A 21,830-nucleotide genomic window follows, 5' to 3' on the forward strand; every position below is an offset into this window, starting at 1 on the left:
CCATTTCCACTTGGATGCTCCGCAAGTGCAAATTTCTCTTCTCACCTACAGCTGTCTTCAGGTCAGGTGCTCTAATGGATTTATCATGACCCCAAAAAGAATTAAATACCCAGAGCCTGGTGGCTTACAGGCTGAAAGAAGCCATTACCATTGGGTGAATTCCAGATTTCACAAGAAAACATGGCTGCTTTTGAGAAATGGGAACATGGAGATGTGTAATGGGGCTCTTGATTCTAGAGCCCAAAGGGGGTTACAGTTCTCTGCCCTATGTATGTTACTCACCCAGCCCTTTCACAGCATAGAAGCTTGTCCTCCTTTCCTACTCCCTTCATTGTGACCTCCTGAAGTCCAAAAGGCCTTCCAGAATAGCTCTCATTGTGGGGAATTCCCTGGCGGCCCAGTGGTTAGGACTCCACACTTACTGCCGAGGGCCCAGGTTCAATCCCTGGTCGGGGAACTAAAGTCCCACAAGCCACGTGGTGCGGCCAAAAAAAAAAAATGTGTCGTGATGTTTAGATTCATCTTTCTCCTTGCAGAGTCTGGAAGTCCAGAGGGGATGTGTCGTCTCCACTACACCAGGGTGGCCTCAGGCATTTATCATTTTATACCAGGAATTGCTAATCTAGGCCCTGCAGAGAAAAAGAGGGCCTTTACAATGGAATGACCACTATATTTTGGTCTCTATTCTTAGTACTCATCTGAGCCATGGCCATGTCTTTCAGATGCTTTTAGATACTTCACATGTTGAAAGCTGAATGTCTTCAGAGTTGGCTCCTCGGGGCCCCAGAGGGAATTAGCACACATGTGAAGCCAGGTTGGTCTGACTGTATCAGGTATTCTCAGCTTGGGGAAACTTGACAAGCCAGGGATATTCTGGGCAGAGGACTCAGGTCAGGGCTTCAGAGCAGAGATTCCCAAGAAGGTGCCTGCCATCAGGCAGATGGATACCACTGACCATGGTATCCTCTCCATCCCCTGTGTCCTCAAGGCCAAGTTACATGTTTCGTTATCTCATTCTCCTTCCCTTTAGGTCCCCAGATCTTTCTGAGTCTTTGTATTCGAAAGACAGATTCTGGTCTTAGATGATTCCAGCTCCTTGTAACCAAGACAGAATCTTGGTGCCTGTCATTGCAGGTAATATTCTGTAAAGGGATTTTTTTTTTTTTTTTTTTTTGTATACCAAATCCAGAGCCATAATTGGGCAAGTTTAACTGGAGTCATTTCTATTCAATATGTGGATGAAAAAACGGTTTTAATTGAGCATGTAAAAAGGGGATTAATCACTGTTCACACAAGAACAGAACATCATAACAGGAAAAATTCTTACAGAATAAAGTTTTTAAGGTTCTTGGGTAAAGGGAACTTTCCTATTTTTACTTATGCTTCCATTAGGATTTTGAAGGAATGTCAGCACACTGTTATTAACTCTAATAGCTTGCACAGCTCAGCCAGTACAGTTTGGGGCCCTCTGGCTCTCAGATTACCTGTATAAATACAGGGATTCACTTCCCAGCTCTACCGTTTGCTTCATAAAGAGCAAATGTGCAGAACCCCGCAGCAGCAGCCTAGCAGGGCAGTAAACTGAACAGGATGAACGTGCTTCCTTTTTGTGTGATGCTCTTTCCCCATCCTCCTGCCAAGAGCAGGCTATCAAATGAAAGGGAGGTTGTGGTCGGAGTCAGTAAAGTGAATGTCTAAGTGGCACCTGCTTCATTCAGCAGATCTGCTTTCCCGGCGCCTCCCACTGCGTATCTGCTCCTGACAAAGCCTCTTTTCTCCTCCTCTTGGTCAGACTGAGAGCAAAGGCCCAGCAAGGAGACATATTGGTTTTACTTTGTCAGCACAATTGCCTGTGACATTATAATTATCCCAAATCTTCATTATTAGAAAGGCCCCAATTTAGAGATTTTCAGAGCCTAAACGAGGTTTTCAAAAGTAGAATTGGTAAAAACATCTTTTCTGTTGTAAAGCTAGCAAATGGATCTGAGAATCATTGAAGGGGTCTAAATATGGAAACTGAGACACTGCTCTGAGCGAGACTACAAAGACACTGCTATCAGATTGGCTCACTAAAGAGGCGTCCAGCAATTCTCTGACTCTTCCCAGCCCAGCCTCTCCCTACTACTTGTAGCGCTATAATGTATAGCTATACTATAGTACTCTCAAATGCTGATAAATTTTCTCACCCACAAGCCTAGGAGGTAGGGTATGTTAAAATAAGTTGATGGGGTAGGGCAGCAAAGGAAAAAACCTGTGATATAAATAAGAGGAATGCCAGGGAAATATATTTTAGGCAAGTGCAGAGCATCCAATTTCAGATTGAGTTTCCATCTAAACAAAGGCAACACTTATGTTCTACAGTGTGTGTGCAACTGAAGCATGCTTATGGTGTGGAGTTGGCTCACTGGAAGCTCTGGGAAGGTTTTAGAGCTGTGCCCTGGCTCTCTAAACTGAAATTAACTAAAGTCAAATAAAATTAAAAACTCAGTTCCTCAGTTACACTAGCCACGTTTCAAGTACTCTATAGCCCCTTACTGTCAGTGCACAAATACAATGTGCCCATCTTCACAGTGAGTTCTTCTGTACAGGACTGTTTCAGAGATTGGTCTGTACCTCCTGAAATGTCTTGACTGCTTAAGTGAGCCTTGGACTTTGAATTTCAGGCTTGCTGGAAGGGGAAAAGGAAATTGCCTGAATGTTTTTGGAACAACTTCCAGCCATGTTACTTGACTATAAGTTTTGTCTTTTCACCTTAAAATTATTTTTCCTCCAAGAATCTCATGTCCTTTCCCCACCCCCTGCTCACTCCTCACAAAACAATAATAATGATGATAATAATGAATTGTAACCATGAGAAAGGAATTTAATTTTAGGAATGCCCACTTACAGCTGACTTGCTTCCTGGCCTTCCCTTCCTTAAGCTTTCACATCCCTGCCTACTATTTGACTTGAGAGTTCTTTTCTCATTAAACAGAGCTTCTCATGGACAGGAGGGCGTGTGAACACTCAGGGGCCAAGAGCGTGTATATGGATTGTTCATTTTGTGCACGACATGGGGCGTGAACAACACTCCCGGGAGTGGAGCACTGAGCTGGTGGCATCTTCCATTTTCAGCTCCTCTGGGGAGCAAGGGCAGGACCTTTAAGCTTGTTTCTTCCATTTGTCTGCCTCTAGTAGCTACTACATGGTTGATTTGACTCCTGGGAGAAAACCTATATGAAATAATAGTACCTCTTTTCTCAGGAACTTAAATCATATAAATATAATGTTGCTTATCCTCAAAGCAGCCCTATGAGACAGAAATGGCCTGTCGGTTTTATAAATGTAAACATAGTCAATTCTTAGTTGCCACACACAGATTATCTGGTATGCAGATGACCCATGACACATTTTAAATCCTTGGACAGTTTCTCTAAGCAAGCCAGGGTAAGCCTGGCCCATCTCCTTCACCCCCAGCCAGCTGCTGTGTTCTTAAGGAATACAAATTAGTTTTCATATTAGCTTAAAGAAGACATAATTAGAAAGTAAGTCTGATACTCCAATAAAGATGTTTAAAAAAAGAAAGTAAGTAAGTCTGCTACAAGAAAAGCACATCATAAGTTCCAGTGTAACGGCGTGGTGCGGAGGAAATGACCTCTCCTGCCTTTGGCTCAGCTAAGAGCTGACTGTAAGATCTGCTTTTAGACACATGTGCATCATCGGCGCTCATTGTGCTGGCACGTTTGCCGAAGGATTTGTAAACCTCCTCAGGTGGATGTCAGAGACACCTTTGTGGCCCAGGCACCAGGGTGTGAGTGGAGGCAGTCTTCCTGCCGCTGCCTCTCCACACCACTTTCTGGGGGCCCTTCCTGCTCAGTGCTTTTTAAAAGTTCTGTATTCCTGTCAAGCCTCTGTATGGCATATGGCCCATTGCGAGTGGATGCTGACAGAACGCCACAGGGGGTTCATCTCTGCAGAAGGAAGGAAGCGGCTAGAGGGTGGAGTAACTAGGAGGCTATACCCTTCCAGGTGCTGCATCCTGCCTGGGTGGTGGGATTCCTCTGTTCTACGCTCTTCATCACCCGATCACCTAATGGTTTTAGTAACCATTGATGACTTTGTGTAGATCCATTATTTCACCAAGAGTTTCAAAATAGTGATTTCTCTAGTGTTATTATCCCTTCTGCCTTTATTAGCTGGAATTCTTTTATAAAGAACTTGTTCCCATTAACAATTTGGTTATGCTAAATACAGTCCAGGTAGGAAAGGCAGGATAAATAATCGATTAAAATGAAGTTTATAAGATAGATTTCTTTCTTTGTGACCGTCAAACCCCATAACTGTTTATTTCCACTTTCCAGTATGCTGTCTTCAGGTGTCTTACTGCCTAAAGCAAATTTAATTCTGCCCTTTGCATGCTCTTAGAAAGTTCTAGTGATGTTTGTTTGCTTGCTTTCTAAATGGTGCTCTATAGACTGGGCTAAGTGAGGGGTGGAAGAATCAGGAGAGCATCTTTGGAAGCCTTTTGCCTCCATCTTTTCCTGTTCAGATAGAGGAGGCAAGGACCAGATGCTGGGCACATGGGGCTGGGGATGGGGGTCCTTACCCTCGTCTCTCTCCTTTTGCGCCTATTTGAAATTTTCCATAATAAAAAAATTGAAAATAATAACAGAAAAATAAATAACTCTCCATTCTTAACTCTGGATAACTCCTGATTGGCCCTCGTATTCATTTCTACACCTGACTATTGCAAACTCTTAAACAGCTTGGTAGCTTTCTCCTGAGGTTTCTGTCATGTGGGCTCTATTTCCTGTTTAAAGATATCAGCTCTTCACATATTGCTCACACCCTGTCCACAACATAGACTTTGGAGACTTTGGGTGTTCTCCCTACCTCCCTTCCCAGTGATCTCTGGAAATTTACTGTATAGCTCCTGCCCTTTTCTGTACATCTCTGATCAGATGTCCTCCCTAGCATATACATGTCCCACAGGCTTTAGCTGAACACTTTCCTCTCCTGCCATTTTCAGTTTAAAGCCCTCTTGGTCAGACAACAGGCCTTGGAGTCGGCTTGTTCAATCTCACATTGGGAGTTCAGTCTCCAGGACATAAACCATGGTGATTCTGAACTCTGAAGCACTAAACCCTGATTTCGTTAATGTTCTTGGGCACTTCAGTAATTTCAAGAGGGAATTGTGAAATTATATCTCCAAAATATGTTTTGAAATACATTCACTAATAAAGTAAAAATGAATTCACTTTTAACGTTTGGCTTATGGGATACAGGCAAGAGGATTTTCTTGGTGGTCTGCAAAATCAAGGCTAAGGACACAGTGACACTGTCCTACCCAGAGAGAGGGGAGAAAACTTTGGATGCTGAGAAGTGCCTGTTACACCAGGGTACCTGTGAGGCTGCTATTGGCTTCATGAGAATATTCAGTACTTGCCAGATGTAATACATATTTTAATCCATAAATCCCTCAAATGCCCTCAAAAGCCACGGACTTAAAGAACACGGAAAAGGAAGATTAAATGTCCCAGAAGCAGCTAATATAACAGAAACAGAACCACTGGGAGAGAAATGCTTTTTCTGTTTCCCCCTTGTCTTACTATTATGAGGGTTACCTGGAGCTCCTTTTCGTTTGATATCGACATTCTTTTCATGACCTTCCTTTTCTCGCCCTCGTCTGTCCTCTTTCCATCTGGTCCATGTTTGTTATTCTCAGCCTCTTTATCTGCCTGCCACCTGCCTACTGCACTAGCTTCTTTACCTGATTTCCCTTCATATTCTCTCATTTCTATACCAGAACACAACATGCCTATTTTTCTTCATATAATAGTGGCTTTCCTGAGATGTCAGGCACTGATGTAAACTTCTTTCCAGACCTGAAGATAAGATTTTTTAAAGGACTTCCCTCCTGCCTGTCATCCCTAAAAACACTTATAGATACCCTCGATGGCTCTTTAAAAACTGCAGAAGTGACTTAGGTGATACAATACGTGGTTTCATTTCTTATTTATTCTGATCCCTTCCAGTCACAGTCTTCTGGTTCCCCATTTAAGCCAGCATTTTCCTAATATTGATACATACAGTTCGCTTTCATGTCCATAAGCCACAGAAGGCATTACATTGTGAATTTTTCCTTTGGGCTCTAAGAATTATTGCGTTTCCACCAACTGTTGTGTTTATTTGATAATTTATTTGTTTAGCTGTTTTTCTCTCACAACTATCAATATTTTTCTTCCAGCTAAAGATATTTCCATGACCAACTTGGAAGGCCTTTGGGCTGAAAGATTCAGTTACAGCAAACAACAATTCCCAAAGGTTTCCCAGATTGTGAGGGCAAATGAAAGGCCCATTCTTCCTCAGGCCGTCTGTCCTGCTCTATCTTGTCATGGAGTGGGGTGGAGGGAGGGCAGTCTGTGGTTCTGGGTGACCCTGACTAGGCCTGCAGCTCTGTGCTCTACTGGGCTCTAGCCTGTGTTATTAGTTTTTGGGTTTAGAAGTTTATCAGCATGATGATATCATATCATACTGTCCCTGATCATATATTTAACATTCTTAATACTGATTAATGGTTTAGCCTAGGTTTTTTATTTACTGATGCACTGAATCAGCAGCTATTTCATATATGTCATGGTGCAGTTCCAGTGCCTGTTCTGACCATAGCTGCATTCAGAAAGGAAGCTGCCTGCCAGCCCATCTGCCCTGATTTCATGGTTTTTATCTCTAATCTTTACATCTTTGAAGGCCTTTGGCGAATGATGTGCTTCCTGGCAGGAGCAAATTGCTGCTGAAAGGAGATCTGTGCTGTCTCTGCTTTCCTTTCTGCTTCCTGAGAGCTTTAGTCTAACATCTGTGACCCTAGCCAGACTTCATCAAACCTCTTATTCAAAGTCATCTTTGAAAGCAGCTGACATTTATTGTACACCTACTGTGTGCCAGGCACTGTGCCAGACTTTATCTATGTCAGCACATCTAATTCTCAACAACGCTGTGAAATTAGTAATGACCATTTTATGTATGAGGAAAGTGAGGCTCACAAGCCAGTAAGTGAAGGAGCCAGGATTCACACGTAGGTTTTTCTGCCTGGGAAGCCTTTAATGGAAATAAAACCTTCTATTTTACCCTCACATAAAATGCACCTGAACTACCATACGGCATTTGGCTGTGCTACCTTAATAATGTTGTGGAGAAAATCCTACTCATTCTGGAGCAGAGTAAAAGGCTCTAAGCCTCTTCAGGCTGCAGAGGCCAAGGCTAATGGGAATGTAATCAAGTTTCTGAAAATCATGAAGAACATGATCAATTGTCATATTCAATTATTAACATCTACTATGTTCAGGTTGCTCAGTATTCAAAGACATAGTCCTGCCAACAGTCTAAGTAAGCAGATTTGTATAGGGAAAACCGAATTATTTGGAAACAGGTTAGCAAAGATCTGGTGCCGAATGAATGGTGAGGCAGTCAAATCCCCTGAAGGAGAGAACCTGGTGGGCTGTTGTGTCTAGGGGAACCCCTGAAAGACAGGGAAATTGTTGAAAGAACAGGACCTAGGTTGGCAGGGATAATTCTAGGCCAGAGGAATCTGCCTGAGTAAATACATGTGATGGTTAGGGTATACTGAGAGGACAGATATGGTTGTGATGAAGGGGTAATATAGAGTATTTATGGGAAAGGCTGGTGTAATCCCTCATCTATTAGCTATTTGGACTTTATTTTTCCTTTAGTAGAGAGCCGCCAAAAAGGCAGGGAGAGGTGGTGGGGTGGCCACTGCCAAACAATATTTCAAGAAGATTTAGCTAACTGTGCTGTATAGATTTATTCATCAAATCTCAGAATACTAAAAGAAGTTAGTCTTGGGAAAAATGAATTAATTCCCCTAAGTAACTTCCAATTATACGCATACGTTTGTGTGTGCGTGTGTGTGTGTACACGCGCGCGTGTGTGAGAGAGATCCATTACATGGTAGGTAAGTGACGAAACTCATTACCTCACGAGGGGTCAGGAATAGAGTAGATCAGCTCATGAATGATAAATCCAGAGTGTGCAAGGCTGTGACACTAACCTTTAATTTACTCTCATTGGTGCCCATGGTCTACCACAAAGCCTCCCCTGGTGACACCATCAGAGACAGACCACTACAGAACCTCATGACCTCCTGTTGTGCAGAAAACAAGGCCAAGCAAATGTCTGAATTTTCAGAATGTGCCTCCATGTCCATCACCTCGTGTGGAAGTTTTAGAAGATCCCTCTGGCTTCTGTGGAGGGGAGAACAGGGTGCAGTGGGGCCAGGGCCGAAGCTAAAATGTAGTCCAGGCAAGAGAGGATAGGAGTTTGTCCAGGATGGTGGCAGTCAGCGTGGTTGAATCCTGGGTTTATATTTGAAAGGAGGGTTGACAGGATTTGCTGATGAATTGCACGAGAAGTCAAAGATGGCTTGACTTCCAAGTTTCTGGCCTGAGCAACTGGAAGGATGTAATCGCCACTTGTTGAGGTGGGAGAAGAGTGGGAGGAGTGTGTTTGACCATTTGGGTTCAAGAATGATACCCAGCTGGTAGAAAAACAGAGCAGGGTCAGGTCTCATTTTCTTTTACAGGGGAATGTGGTCCTGGAGTCAGCAGTTCCTCCAGGGTTTGGGGCTGACTGCTATTTGACAAGGAAATCCTTGTGCTGGGACCTGAAGTTCCTGAGTCTCTTTTGGCCTCTTTTTCCATTTTGGCCAATTCTGTAAACCTTACCAAGAAGCCTGAGAGGCGAGGCAGCAGTGAGCCCAAAGTGGGTAGTCCTCTCCCTTCTGGGTCCCTGCTGGACGTAGTGTTCGATGGTAAGGGCTTACTAGTGCGTGCAAAGGTTCCCAGATGCTTCACTTTACCACAGACTCGGTCATCTTGAGGGGGAAAAAAGTCACTCAGTCTCTCTCAGTCCGTGTTTTGTTTTGTTTAAGTAAACTTTTTATCTGTTTACTTTTGAACTTAAAGAAAAGGGGGGTTAGATTTTCTAAACTGAAGAACTCTAAGGTTTCTTATAGCTTTGAAAGATGGGGGTATTAGAGATTGGGGTACTAAAATCTTCAGGATTTTGTTAAGTACGTGCCTTTATAAGTCCGTAGTTCTGCCAAAGGAACTTGCCTATCATTTGCAAAAGCGAAGAATACCTGCCCTGCCTGCTGCTACAGAGTCTTAGCAGAAATCTAGTGATATGCAGTGGGTGTGAGAGGGCTTTGAGAAGTGCTGCACAAATGCCAGGAGAGTCTTATTACTAGGATTGTGCTAGTCTTATTACTAGGAAGTTCTCTTGAAGGGGAACTTCAAGTCCTTAAAGTAGAATGGGAGGGGCTTCCTGTTGCCTAATCAATCAAAATGACCCCGAATACAAGCTTAGATTAACATACGCCTTCTAGATTAGGGCTAATCAGGGGCAGGCTGAGCAGATGCAGGGACAATCCTGGCCTGATTATTGAACCTCAGCATTTAATCATCTCTCTTCCAAGGGCAGCCGCCGATTTAGTGCACGCTGGGTTTCCAAGCCTCTAGCCCCCTCCCCCTTTCCACAGACATAAAGGCTGCTAGGTCAGAGACACTGAGTCGATTTAATCTAATCCCATGTCAGAATGGCTGTGTGTGTGAGAGAGAGAGATTCTAAAATCCCCACAATGGGATGGTAATGCACTTATTTAAGGTAGAGGTAGACTGAAACTGCATGTAGAAAATAACGGACTTGGGATTTCAAGGCATTAGAGGTTACGAAATGACCCTGTATATGGAATTTCTACCTCCGAGAAGCTTTTTAGATATGTAGTCGCTGTCACCAGTCACTCACTCTCGAGACAGCTTTGTATGGGAGTCATTTTATCACCCAGTTGTAGAGGTCAAATTTACTCCTTCCCTGATGTGAGGTGAAGGACAGAAGGTGAAATCTTTAAAAATGGTTTTATTTGGATGAGCTCTGAGTGTAGTTGTTTTTGTATTGCTTTCTCTGGACTGAGAGCTCCCATTCTGAAACAGCCTGATCACCTGAAGACTCACCCACTCCCTAGGCGAGGACACCTGTGAAACCTCAGAAGGCAGGTTTCATTCATGAGTGTAGAAAACATTTACTGAGCACCTGCTGATCGCTAGGGACTCAGGTATGGAGACTCCATCTCTCCCTTAAGGAATTTACAGTCTCCTTGGAGATAAGACATGCAAACAGTGATAAAGAATATGACCATTGCCTCCATGGATGCCAGTGCAAAGTGCTGTGGGCCCTTGGGGAAAGAGGAGCTAAGACAGAGGAGGAGAGATTGGAGCTGACTATTGAAGGAAGAATAGAAGCCCATTCAAGGAACAAGCCAGGGACAGTCATTCCAGGCAGAAGTCACAGTGTGTGCACACCATGGAGGTGTGTGTGGAGAGAACCTCAATCAAATAGTTCACCTGCCTGGAATGTACAGTGGGTGAGGATTCATGGATCACCAGGCTGAACTGAGCAACAGGGGCTGATGTGAAGGGTTGAAATACCTGCAAAGGGATCTGGACTTTACATCCCACACAGGCCATTGGAAACCACTGAAGAATTGTAAAAGAGTGCAACAAGATCAGTTTGTGTTCAGAAGATCATTCTGGTTATAGCAGTGTTGTAGTTTTGCATTTGAACCTTTCTCCATTTTATTTTGGGGAAAATCTTCCACGATACTAAAAAGTGTTTTAACAACAGTGTTGGGCATGGACCCGCACCCTAGGTAACCCAAACACATCGTAAGCCAGGGTGGCAGAGATTTAAGTCTCACAGTTCTTCAAGGTTCTCTCCACCCCATCACTAACCCAGGACGGTCGCTCATAGTCAGGAAGAAGCTCCCCACCCATAGTATTCACTGTATTTGTAAAGTATGTAACTTGTTCCCCAAGCTTGGAGCTTTTGGAACTGAATCAAGCCCATAAGCAACAACAGTGAAATGAGACTGATCTTTGCTTCTGGTTTTGGTTGCTGTTTACTAACATGTGGGTTCTTTGGAGGTGTCCTGGTTTTGCCACAGGGCATTTTCACTAACTTTTTCTGTTGTGACCAGAAGAGAGGATGAAAGTGAAGATGATCAAGATACACTGGGGTGATGGAAGGGGATCATTTGGTCTTCAGATACACTCAGGCCCATGCCTGGAGTCTAGACACTGGGGAGTAGAGCCCAGCTGCATGTTGGTCGAGGCCAACAATAGAGTCCCTTGGCCTGCTGCCCTTGAGGCCGTGTTGATGCCAGTGTTTGGCACACCTTGTACCTCATACTGTGGGGAATAGAACATGAACCAGAGCCAAGCCTGGCCTTGAAGGAGCCTTCAGTCTAGTGGGAAGGCCTATCTACATACATTAACTGGGCCAAGCCAGATTATACCCCACTGTCGAGTGGTTATTGAGAACCCCAAGGAGGCTGCTATCAGTATTGACTAGGGCTGGGATAGGCTTCCAAGAGGGGTTTTAAAGGGGAAGGAGTGGGCAGTAAGGGAATTCTAGTTAGTGTACAACTTGAGCAAAGGCCCAGAGAAAGGAATGTGACCAATATGTTGGGGAACTGAGAATAGTCCAGGGTGATACCCAGAGCACAGGGAGTAAGGGAAATGAGACTGGACAAATCACAAGAGGTTCTGAATACCATACCCAACATTTGAACTTTATTATAGGCTTTGTGAACCTTTTTAACGTCAGGGGATTTGAAAATTTGAGGTTGGGGAATGACGAGTTATAGAAACATAACAGGTGGCAGGAAGGGGGGTGAACGGAAAGAGGAATTGATTAGAGACATGTAAGAGCCATTTGCAAAGGGCTAGATGAAAGAAATTGAACCCGACAGCCTTCTGAAGCCAGTGCGTGCCGTGGCCCCTCAGCCTGCTTGAGCTGGCCTCCTCCTTCCTCCTTTTAGGTCCCAGCATCTCAAGTGTGAGGATGGTGGGCCATGCCTTGCATTTCCATTAACACACACCAGGGTGAGCCTGGATTTCCAAAAATGTCGACAAAGCAGAACCTCAAGCCCCATTTCAGGTTGCATCATAGAATACTTATTTCTAAACTGGCAACACTTACCCCTAGAAAACAATTAGATACAATTTGACATTGTAAAATAACATTTTATTTTATGTTTGATTTTTTTTTGCATTAGGAAATATTCTGTTAAAATTTTTAAATTTTTATTTTCATCAAAGTGATATATAGTTTTAAATGACAAAAAGGACTAAAAGCCTTTAAAAAAAAATATTTGTACCCCAAGGGCAACACTTCATGCTCTTTTTTCTGGTATGTATCTTCATTGCTCTAAACAATAGTCTTGAGTTGAGACGTTATTTGTTATCAATTTTTGATAACTCAGTTTCTATGTTTATATTGTTAGAAACATAAAATTTTATAAACGTAAAAATTGTTCAAAAAAAAAATTGTTCACTGCCAAGACGAGTGGGTATGGTTAATCCTTGCTTTTTTTTTTCTTCTACTTTTTAAGGAGTAATCACCGGTTCTACCCAATTCTGGAAGACCCCTCGAGGTACTTTATCCCACGAGCTCATGCCACTTCCCCCCTGTCCTCTCAGACGTGCTGCACAGCCCCCTTCCTGGGCCCTCCTGCTGCCCCCACGCTCCCTACAGTGGATTCTCTGTCTCCTAGACCCCACGGCCACTTATTTCTTAAGTTTTCTCTCTCGTTTCTGTAGGGTACATCCTTCAGAGCTTCGAAAGAAAGTGTGCGTGGCGGGCCAATTTTTAGAGCCCGTACAAGTCTGCAGATGTGTTTATTCTGCCCCCACGCTTAACTGACCTGGGTGTCACTTCATATATGGTCTGGAGAGAGAATTCTAGGCTGAAAGCATTTTCTCTCAGACATTTGAAAACATTGCTCCATCATCTTCTAGCCTCCAGGCTTGCTTTTGAGAAGTCCCACAATATTATGATTTCCAGTTCTTTGTATATGACGATTTTTTTTTTTCCTTAAATCTTTTGGGAGCTTTGCTTTATCCCTGGTGTTGTGAAATTTTGCAAAGCTGTGTCTTAGCGTCTGGATCTTTTTTCATCTGTCCTGCTGGGCACCTAGTGGGCCTTTTCAATCTGAAACTCACATTTTTCAGTTCTTGAAATTTACTTACAACATGTCTGATGATTTCCTACCTTCTGTTTGTTCTGGTCTCGGAATTCTCTTTTATCAGAGCTTGGACCCCTTAAGGTCTCCTGCTTTCCACCTTTTAACCTTTCCTGCTCTCTAGATTTCCTTGACTTAACCTTCTGATCTTTCTGTGGCATGGATTTCATCTATTTGATTTTTAAAGAAGTTTTCTCTCATTCCTTTTTAATAAAGCTGTCCACTTTTATGATACAAGCCTTTTCTCTCTGAAGATATTAGAGTTTGGGGGCATTCGTTTTTGTTTTTTTCTGCTCCCCACATCGTCTCTGTTCCCTCTGTGTTCCCTAAGAGTGAAACACTGAAACACTGATAGTTGGGGTATGCAGGGCAGAGCTGGGTGGCCTGTAGGCCCTGGGGTGGTAAATATTAGGGCTGCAAGCCAGGTTTTTCATTGTCTCCGCTCCCCCCTCCCCTCACCTCCCCACCCACCAGATGTCACCGTAGGTCTTCCCTGCAGCCTCCCCGGGTCAGTTTCTCAATACAGTGGGTGAACTTCAGATGTCCTGTCAACAAAGGTCTGGGTGTTGGGGTTGGTGGGACCCGCTGGTCCAGTCAGTTGAATACAAGCTGTCAGCTAACGCCTGTTTTTGGCTTCTTCCTCTCGTTCTGCAGTGGCTGAGCCTCCATGTCCTGAGCTCTCTGGGACACAGGAGTTGCAGCTTCCCCTTCTCTGATAAGTCAGAACCCCTTTACGTTTGCTTTGCATCTTCCAGAAATATGTTGACATCCCTCATTTATATCTTTTTTTCCTCCTTCACTATAATTTTTATTTTAGAAGGAAGAGGAATTTTATATGTGCATTTATTCTGTCTTATTTAATTGGAAATCTTTTTTTTAATGTTATATAAAATTATCAACTTTCCTTTCTTAGGGAGGACTGCCCTTTTCTGAAATTATTTGCTTCCTCCTTTCTTTCTGTTAAACCCTCCTTTCTAAAATAATAGTGATATTAGGAGGTAGTTGGAGGTCTTTTTTTTTTTTAAAGTTGACCCCAGAACGTATTTAAAAATTTTACTGGTCTATGAAATCTAATATCAGAAAACTAATTACCTAGGCTTTTTTTTTTTTTCTCTCTTTTAAATAAGCTGACTCTGAGGAGAGGGATAATGGCCAGAAGACAGGAAAGGATTGAGGGAGAAGTTTTTTCAAGCTGAGAGAAACGAGCATAGGCAGCCAGAGGGTTGAAGAAGTCAGTGTAGCAGAATATCAGAGAAAATTAATGGTGGCCTTTCCTGGAGAAGAAGGCAGTCAGAAGAGATGGACTTGTTGAGAGGAGAATTCACACCTGATGGGCCTGTGTATGCTTCCTAAAGTTGAAGGTAGGCCGGCAGGCAGGGTCATCTCTTGGCAAGTTGGGGAGGCCCTGTTCTGAGGCATGTTTCTACAATTTCTCCAAATTTTCTTTCCTGATAGTCTGTTTTAAAGAATTAAAATGGGGTGAGAAAAGGGTTGTATTCGTGCCTGGACAGTGGGTGTGCAATTACCTGAGGCTGCAGACAGTGATACTCTGAGGGCTGGAGCTCATTGCCCTGTCCAGCCAGCATCTGGGAAGCTGCACCCAATCCCCACCAACCGTCTCCCCTTGTCTCCCCAGGACTGGTCCAGATCCCTGTGAGCATGTACCAGACTGTGGTAACCAGCCTCGCCCAGGGCAATGGGCCGGTGCAGGTGGCCATGGCCCCTGTGACCACCAGGATATCGGACAGCGCAGTCACCATGGACGGCCAGGCTGTGGAGGTGGTGACGTTGGAACAGTGACATGCAGCCATATCATGGCATCGTTTTCTAGTCTACTTCAAAATTTTTTACACGTTTGCAGAGGTGCAATCAAATGAAATTAAGTCTCTCGACTTCGGAAGAAAAGTTTTGTTAACCTTTTTTTTAAAAAGGAAGAAAGGCAGCGGATTTTGGAATTGCATTTTTTTAAAGCACCACTCTTAATTTTCTGGGATTGGTGGAACAAGATACTGCGTTGTCAATTTCACTGTCCCCAAAAAGCCAAATTGTGGCAAGGACTTCTTTCTGCGAAAACGTGTGTATAGTTCCGTGTTTGTATGTGTGAGTGTGAATATATGTATATGTGTACATATGGATATACGCATTTACATATATATATAAAGTATATATATGTGTGTGTGTATGTATATGTGTGTATGTATACGTGTGTGTGTATGTATATGTATATATATATATAAATATATATATATATATATATATATATATATATAATGTATGTATGAAACCCGCATGGAATTATCTGTATGAAATCAAGGTGAGCTGTGGAAAAAATAATTCACCCAGTTTAGTGGGTGTTGGGTACGTGGCCAGACACAGCCACCGGTTTTTGTTCATACCAGGGTCATGCGTTGAGCTACTGACAAACTCAGGCAGAGGTGACCATGCCCTTCACCAAAGCTGCCTCCCAGTGGCCACCCAGAACTCTCCCTGCTGGACTTGCCTGAGGAAGGATGTTCCAGAATGGGGTGAGGTCCAGAAGTTGTGCTTGCAGGGTCCAGGGCCTCGTGGTCTGGCAGCTGGGACGCTCCTCGGGCTGGCCCAGGTGCTGACCTTGCCACGGGCAAGTGAACGTCCTTAAAACTCCCAGGCAGGGGTGAGAGGGTTTTCCTCAGCCTCCCATCTCCTCCCCTCCCGAGGAAACCTTCTTGATCTCATGACTATTAACATGTCACTTTGGTTTTAAGGTCAGTCCTGAATTGGTCGTGTATATGAATTGAAGGTAACAGAAGTATTAAGGGTTTGAGGAGTGCGTGCGTGTTAAGTGTGCTTGTGAGTGTGTGCGTGGTGGGGAGAGAATGGGGGGGTGGGAGGGGTTGGAAGGGGAAAGGAAGGAGGGAGAGAAAAATCTTCAAAGACCAGGTTACACCAATGGGAGCAATTTTTTCCTTTCCTGTAACTTTCTGTAGCTTAACAGAGGAGACTGAAACTGACGGGGGCACCTGGCTCGTGGAAGGTTGGCCGTCACGCTGGGGGAAGTTAGAGAGAGAGGGCTGAGGGTGCTTCCTGCACTCCTGGATCAGGCCCTGTTTCAGAAGGAACCCTGCAGTTTTCCCAGGTGCATCCTGCTGGGCCTGGGTCCCCGCACAGCTTCCTTCTCACAGGTGTTGATTGGTCTGGGTGTTCTTGTAACTAAATTCTGTGATTTCTCAGCTGCAAGCCCCAAGTCTCCAGCGGCTAAATTCACCTGACTTTGACAGGCCAAATCTCTGCTCCTTGAGTACAGGGACAACTCTTCCTCCCTCCTCCCGGGCCCCCCATGTGTGATAGTGTATTTAATGTTTTTTTTCTTTTAATGCGACATTAAAAGATTCTTCACATCTTGCTCAGCCTTTGAGAAAAGTTTCAGATTCTTGTATTTGCTTGTTTTATATAAAACTATCCAATGTTCTTTGTATGTTTTTTTCTGTACGTAATGGGGGAGGGAGGGGAAATTTACATAAAACAGCCCTAGTTCTACAATTTGTTATTTTTTTAATTATTATTTTTTATCGTCGTTGTGAAACTGTCCAGGGGCTTTAAAGTCCGTGTTCCGTTGTGGTGAAATAACCTCCTAACAGTTTGAGAAATTGCCAAGAAGAAGAAGAAGAAAAGCAAGACCCCAGTAGCAGAGCATGGATTCTGTGTCGTTTTCCATTCTGTCTATTACTGCCTCATTCAATAAATAGTAACAAAGTGGCAACAGGAAGTGGAACTGTTCATCTCTGTAGGAACACTTAGCCTCTTGGGAATTCTCTTCCGGGGAGGCTTGTTCTGCTTTGTAAAAGGCAGAGGTGCTTTTACTCAAGCTCAGTGATCTTTGAACTGTGCTCCTTGGCGCTGTGGAGCCCTGTAAGGGGAGTGCTAGGGTGAGGCTGGGGCCTCCTGTCCGTCCCCCATCACCAGAGCAGCTCTGTTGAATCAGTTTTGTAAAATGCTGTCCTGGGGGATTAGGGGGATCTACTTTGAAAACTTCTATTCCGGAGTCCCCCTTCTAGGGGTTAACTGCATCCCACATTAAACATCAGGGTGGGTGGTGGTGCCCGTCCATCTGTGTCCTCCCCACATGAGTGCTGTTCACTACTGCAGTGGCTTGTTCTTCTTGAAGCAGGAGCCCCAAGCCATTAACTGTTTCTTTGGGCCCTCACTCCCTGGGCTCGCGCACAGCTCGCTACTTTAATGTGGCAGCTGCCCTTCTTGCGCCCGTGCCTCCTGCCACAGCCCCAGCTTCAGGCCCTTCCAAGCCCCTTGAGTCTGCCCCTCCGCGTTGTGCCCCTCGTGCCCACTGCGAGCCTCAGCCTGGAGTGATGCGCTCCTTGCCGCCTCCGCCACCCCTTTCTTTCCTTTTGTCCTTGGATGTTTGGGTCGGTTTCCTGGTGATAATGACTAGAACAGTTGCATGTGAAGGCCAGAAGTGTTTTCCTTGCTGCCTGACAGGGGCTCGATAAAGCCAGTGCCACCTTTTCCCTCTCTTCTTGAACAAATGGCACGTCATCACCTGTTGTCACCAGAGAGGGTGGAACCCAGGAAGGATTGATGGCAGCCAGATGAACCAAACATCACTGCCGTTGGCCACCCAGGGAGCAGCTGGGTTGTCTAGAGTACGTCTGTGGGGATGGCCTCTCTCCAGAGGTGTAGTACATTCTGTTTGCCTGGCAAGACCCAGATGCTGCCTTTTCAGCAAGCATGTATCGAAACTTTCTTTGGTGGGGTAGGTGGAGACCTTTGCTTTCATTATTGCCCAAACCACCAGCAGGAGCTGCGAACTCAGCTGCCTACAGGGACCAGGCAGGTGGAATCAATGCGTAAAGTGGAAGCCATTCAGTGGTGAGAGGAGGAGGAGTGATGGAGAGGACAGAGTGGAGAGCATCTGTCTAAAGGGAGCAGCCCCTCCTGAGTGCTAGCAGATCGTCTCCAAGCGGGAGGAACATGGGCCCTGAAGCCCCATCTTTTAAATTTTCCAGAGAAACTGGGCAGTCCAGGTTTGTGTATGAATCTCCTGATTTCAACAACAAATCAAAACTCCTTTACATACTCTGCAGGCAAAATAAAACCCACCTGTAGACCAGCTCTGGCCTGTAGGTCAGTTTTGTTTAACTTGGTGAATGCCTACCACTGCCAGGTGAATAAGTCATGGCAGTTGCCTGAGAAACGGGAGGAGATGAGGAGATATTCGTGTGAACAGATCGCAGCAGCCCGGTGTGATAAGGTGCCGTCTGGACAGAGTGCCATGGCAGGGTGAGTTATATTATCTCATTTTATCTCCTTAAGGGTCCTCTGCATTAAGTAGTTTATCATCCAGGCTGCAGACAAGAATCTGGTGCTCAGCGAAACCAAGATACTGGGCTAGCAATTCTTGGCTTTAAGTCCTGCATTTGAGAAGATCTGTTGACAATGCTGGTGACCACTGGAGTCTTCCAAACTCAGATAAGTGAGCCGAGGAGAACCAGAAGGGCAGGGAAGAGAAGGGACTGTTCGCTCTGTAAGAAGAGCTCAGGCTGCCAATGCGCGCTAGCCTCACTCAGACCCAAGCAAGGCTCATCTCCAGCCGCTTCTCAGGTGGAAGAGGGCCTGCTCCTGCATTCGCCTTCCTCCCTACCTGCCGCCATTCCTCTCCCCTCCTCTATCATGCCCCCAAAGCCTTAGCTATGGATGGAGTTGTACTAGGCCCGTGGTGGCTCCCTTTGGTGTCGGCACCAAAACCAATCAGGGGAAACTTCAAAGCTTATTTGGAGCAGAGGCTACGTGGGGTGAGGAAGACAAGCCCACATTTCTGCTCTCACCTCCATCTCAGTGGGCTGTGGGCTGCCCAGGTCATCAGCCCAAGCCAGCCTGTGGCCTCAGCACAGCTCATGCTCAGATGCCAGAGTCAGGGGCACCCGTCAGTGCATTCCCACCTGGCCTCTGCTGTTTGCTCCAGGTTGGCAGCTCTTGGAGAAGATCCACTCAGGACGGTGGAGGCAGCACAGAGGAAGGAGGTGCACAGAGCGGGGAGATACGGCGTTAGGACTGGACCCTGAAATAGCTGGAGAACGTAGGCTTTTCTCCACCTGCTGTTCAGCTCCTGGTGCTGCTGGGCCCCTGAATGAGTCCCCAACCCACCCTGAATTTGAGTTTCTCCCTCCTGAAAACCGCTGACCTGTTAGCAAATATTTGTTGAGTACTGGAGTGTATTTCTGCAGAGTTGGGAGGGGAAAGGCAAAGGAACAGGGATAATATTCATCTGCAGAGGGGGGGAATGAGGATCCCCCGAGAACCCGGGCCTTATCCAGCGCCAACTTATAAGGCAAGGACAGGCCTGTGCCCCCAGCCCTGTTCAGAGGCGTTTCTAGCTTTAGTTTATGAGAACTATGGCTTATCTGCAATTAAGAGTGTTTATATGGTAGCAATAATAATAGTTAACACTTATACAGCCCTTACAATGTGCCTTGTTCTAAGAGATTTGCCTATATATTAACTTACTAGTTTTTACAAAGTACTGTTATTGTCACTACTTTACAGATGAGCAAACTGAACCACAGAGAGGTTAAGAGGTAGCTTATTTAATATTTGGGGAAGAAAGCTAGAAAGAGTCCCCCAAATTTAATGCATTTATAAGTAAAATTGTTGGTGTAACTTAAATTAACTGGGTCTCAACTCAAATTTCTTCTGAACTTACCCTTTAAGAAACTAATAGTTACAATTATCAGTTACTAAATGGCTGCTCTGCATAGGACACTATGCAAAATGCTTTACGCCTTTATTTCTAATCCTTTCCACAACCTCCGATGGAGGTTTGATTCCATTTTATAGGTGTGGGAACTGAGACTCGGCAACTTCCCAAGGTAAATGCAGAACTAGTAAATGGAGGACTGGGGTCAGACTCTGATATGTCTGCCTTTAGAAGCTTTGCCCTTTGTGCCAACCACTCGGGGCAGGTGACAGAAAACGGGCTGCACATCCGGATTCTCTTTTTTTTTAATATTTATTTGGTCTTAGTTGTGGCAGGCAGGCTCCTTAGTTGTGGCATGTGAACTCTTACAGCATGCATGTGAGATCCAGTTCCCTAACCAGGGATCGTTCCCGGGCCCCCTGCATTGGAAGCGCAGCGTCTCAACCAATCACTACGCCACCAGGTAAGTCCCTGGATTCTCATTTTTAAAGTAACCTCTAGCTGAGTCCTGAGCTCAGCCCATGTGCAGCCTCTCCCAGTGGTCCGTGTTTTCTGAGCAGGTCGTAAGGGACAGGCTGTGGTCCTTGCCCAGGGCTTGCCACACCCAGAGCAGCCTCCCAGTGGCTGGGCCTTTTCGGCACATGCATGCACACACGCAAACACACACAGGAACTTGTATACAGCAGGCGCCCAGTACATCCCATCGAATGAGAGACCTTAGTTTCTCAGTGATTCCTTAATCAGAAAATCCACGGAACCCAAAACATCCATTCCCACACATCCTCATTACTCAAAATATTTCTGCAAAAATCCAGTGTTAAGTGTTTTAACACTGTTTGATGTAAAATAATGTTGATTTTATTCCTAAGAAAAACTGGCCCTGTGAGATTGTCCCAAGGGTGGAAAGGCAGTGAAGTTGCTGGTGCTTGAACACACTCTTGGGCGTGAGCAGTCACATTACGCTTTTTTCTTTTTTTTTTTAAGCATTGTCTCAATATGATTCTAGCACGAAGCCCACTCTTGGAAAGGTATGGCTCTCATTACAACTTTTTTTTTTTAATGTTTATTTGGCCGCGCTGGGTCTTAGTTGGCACTCGGGATCTTCGTTTTGGCATGTGGGATCTTTAGTTGCAGCATGCGAGATCTAATTCCCTGACCAGGGATCGAACCCGGGCCCCCTGCATTGGGAGCACGGAGTCTTGACCGCTGGACCACCAGGGAAATCCCCAGAACTTTTTTTTTTTTTTAATCCTGCTGGGATTTTTTTATTTTTTGGTGGTGTCAGGTCTTAGTTGCAGGATCTTCCTTGTGGCATGCGAGATCTTTCGTTGCGGTGCGCAGGCTCTTACTTGGCGGCGCACGGGCTTAGTTGCTCCACGACATATGGGATCTTAGTTCCCTGCCCAAGGATTGAACCCACATCCCCTGCATTGGAAGGCGAATCCTTAACTGCTGGACCACCAGGGAAGTCCCCCCAGAACTATTTTTAAAGACAGCGGGGTTTTTTTTCTTTTTTTTTAATTCACAAGAGAAAAGTTAAGGGAGACTAATCACACAGTAGGGTCCTTTATCCTGGCCCACAGTTGTCATCTATACAAAACATTGGTTAAACTCCGTGGACAATGGACATTTCTGGGGACCCTATCACCAACGTAAAGTGGAGTCCCTTGCTTCTCCCAATGAAGTAGCTGAGTCTAGTGTCACTCCTGTTCCACAGATGAGCCACGTGAGCTGGGTTGGTCCAGGTGGAGTATCCTGGCTGTGAGTCCTGGCCTCAGTGTGCTGTCCATGCCCTGGCACTGCCCGCCCGCCTGCGCAGACGGAATGAGATGATGCCGGAAAGCTCCTGGTGCCCACTAGTGATCAAAACCTTTCCGGTTGTGAACAGCAGAAATCCCAGAGGTGCCTGACAAAGACAGACCGGTGTCCTCGGTCTGTCCAAGTTCGCACCCCGCAACAGAGAGCTGCGGTCTCAGGGAGGAGGGCACAGCTGATTGGCCGGCTGAGGTCACGTGTCTGTCTCCGGGCTAATCAGGGATGGGGCGGGGTACCCAAACCCGGCTGTGG

The 21,830-nt window shown here is 45.2% G+C and overlaps 1 protein-coding gene across 12 annotated transcripts in view; it reads left to right on the forward strand.

The window, feature by feature from the left end:
• Positions 1-16,814, forward strand: part of NRF1 (nuclear respiratory factor 1) — a 136,921-nt gene extending 120,107 nt beyond the window's left edge. For 7 of the 12 annotated variants that reach the window (XM_067746984.1, XM_067746995.1, XM_067746987.1 and 4 more), the window contains 2 exons: positions 12,446-12,487; positions 14,712-16,814. In XM_067746984.1, the coding sequence (XP_067603085.1) occupies positions 12,446-12,487; positions 14,712-14,875 (206 nt within the window). In that variant the 3' untranslated portion in view covers positions 14,876-16,814. Of the gene's footprint in view, positions 1-1,030; positions 1,135-12,445; positions 12,488-13,729; positions 14,411-14,711 lie in introns of those variants that run through there. The other 5 variants (XM_067746991.1, XM_067746996.1, XM_067746993.1 and 2 more) reach the window with 4 other exon arrangements.
• Positions 16,815-21,830: the final 5,016 nt, after the last annotated feature.

The sequence above is a fragment of the Pseudorca crassidens genome, chromosome 8 (genome assembly GCF_039906515.1).
Source record: "Pseudorca crassidens isolate mPseCra1 chromosome 8, mPseCra1.hap1, whole genome shotgun sequence".
NCBI lineage: Eukaryota > Metazoa > Chordata > Mammalia > Artiodactyla > Delphinidae > Pseudorca > Pseudorca crassidens.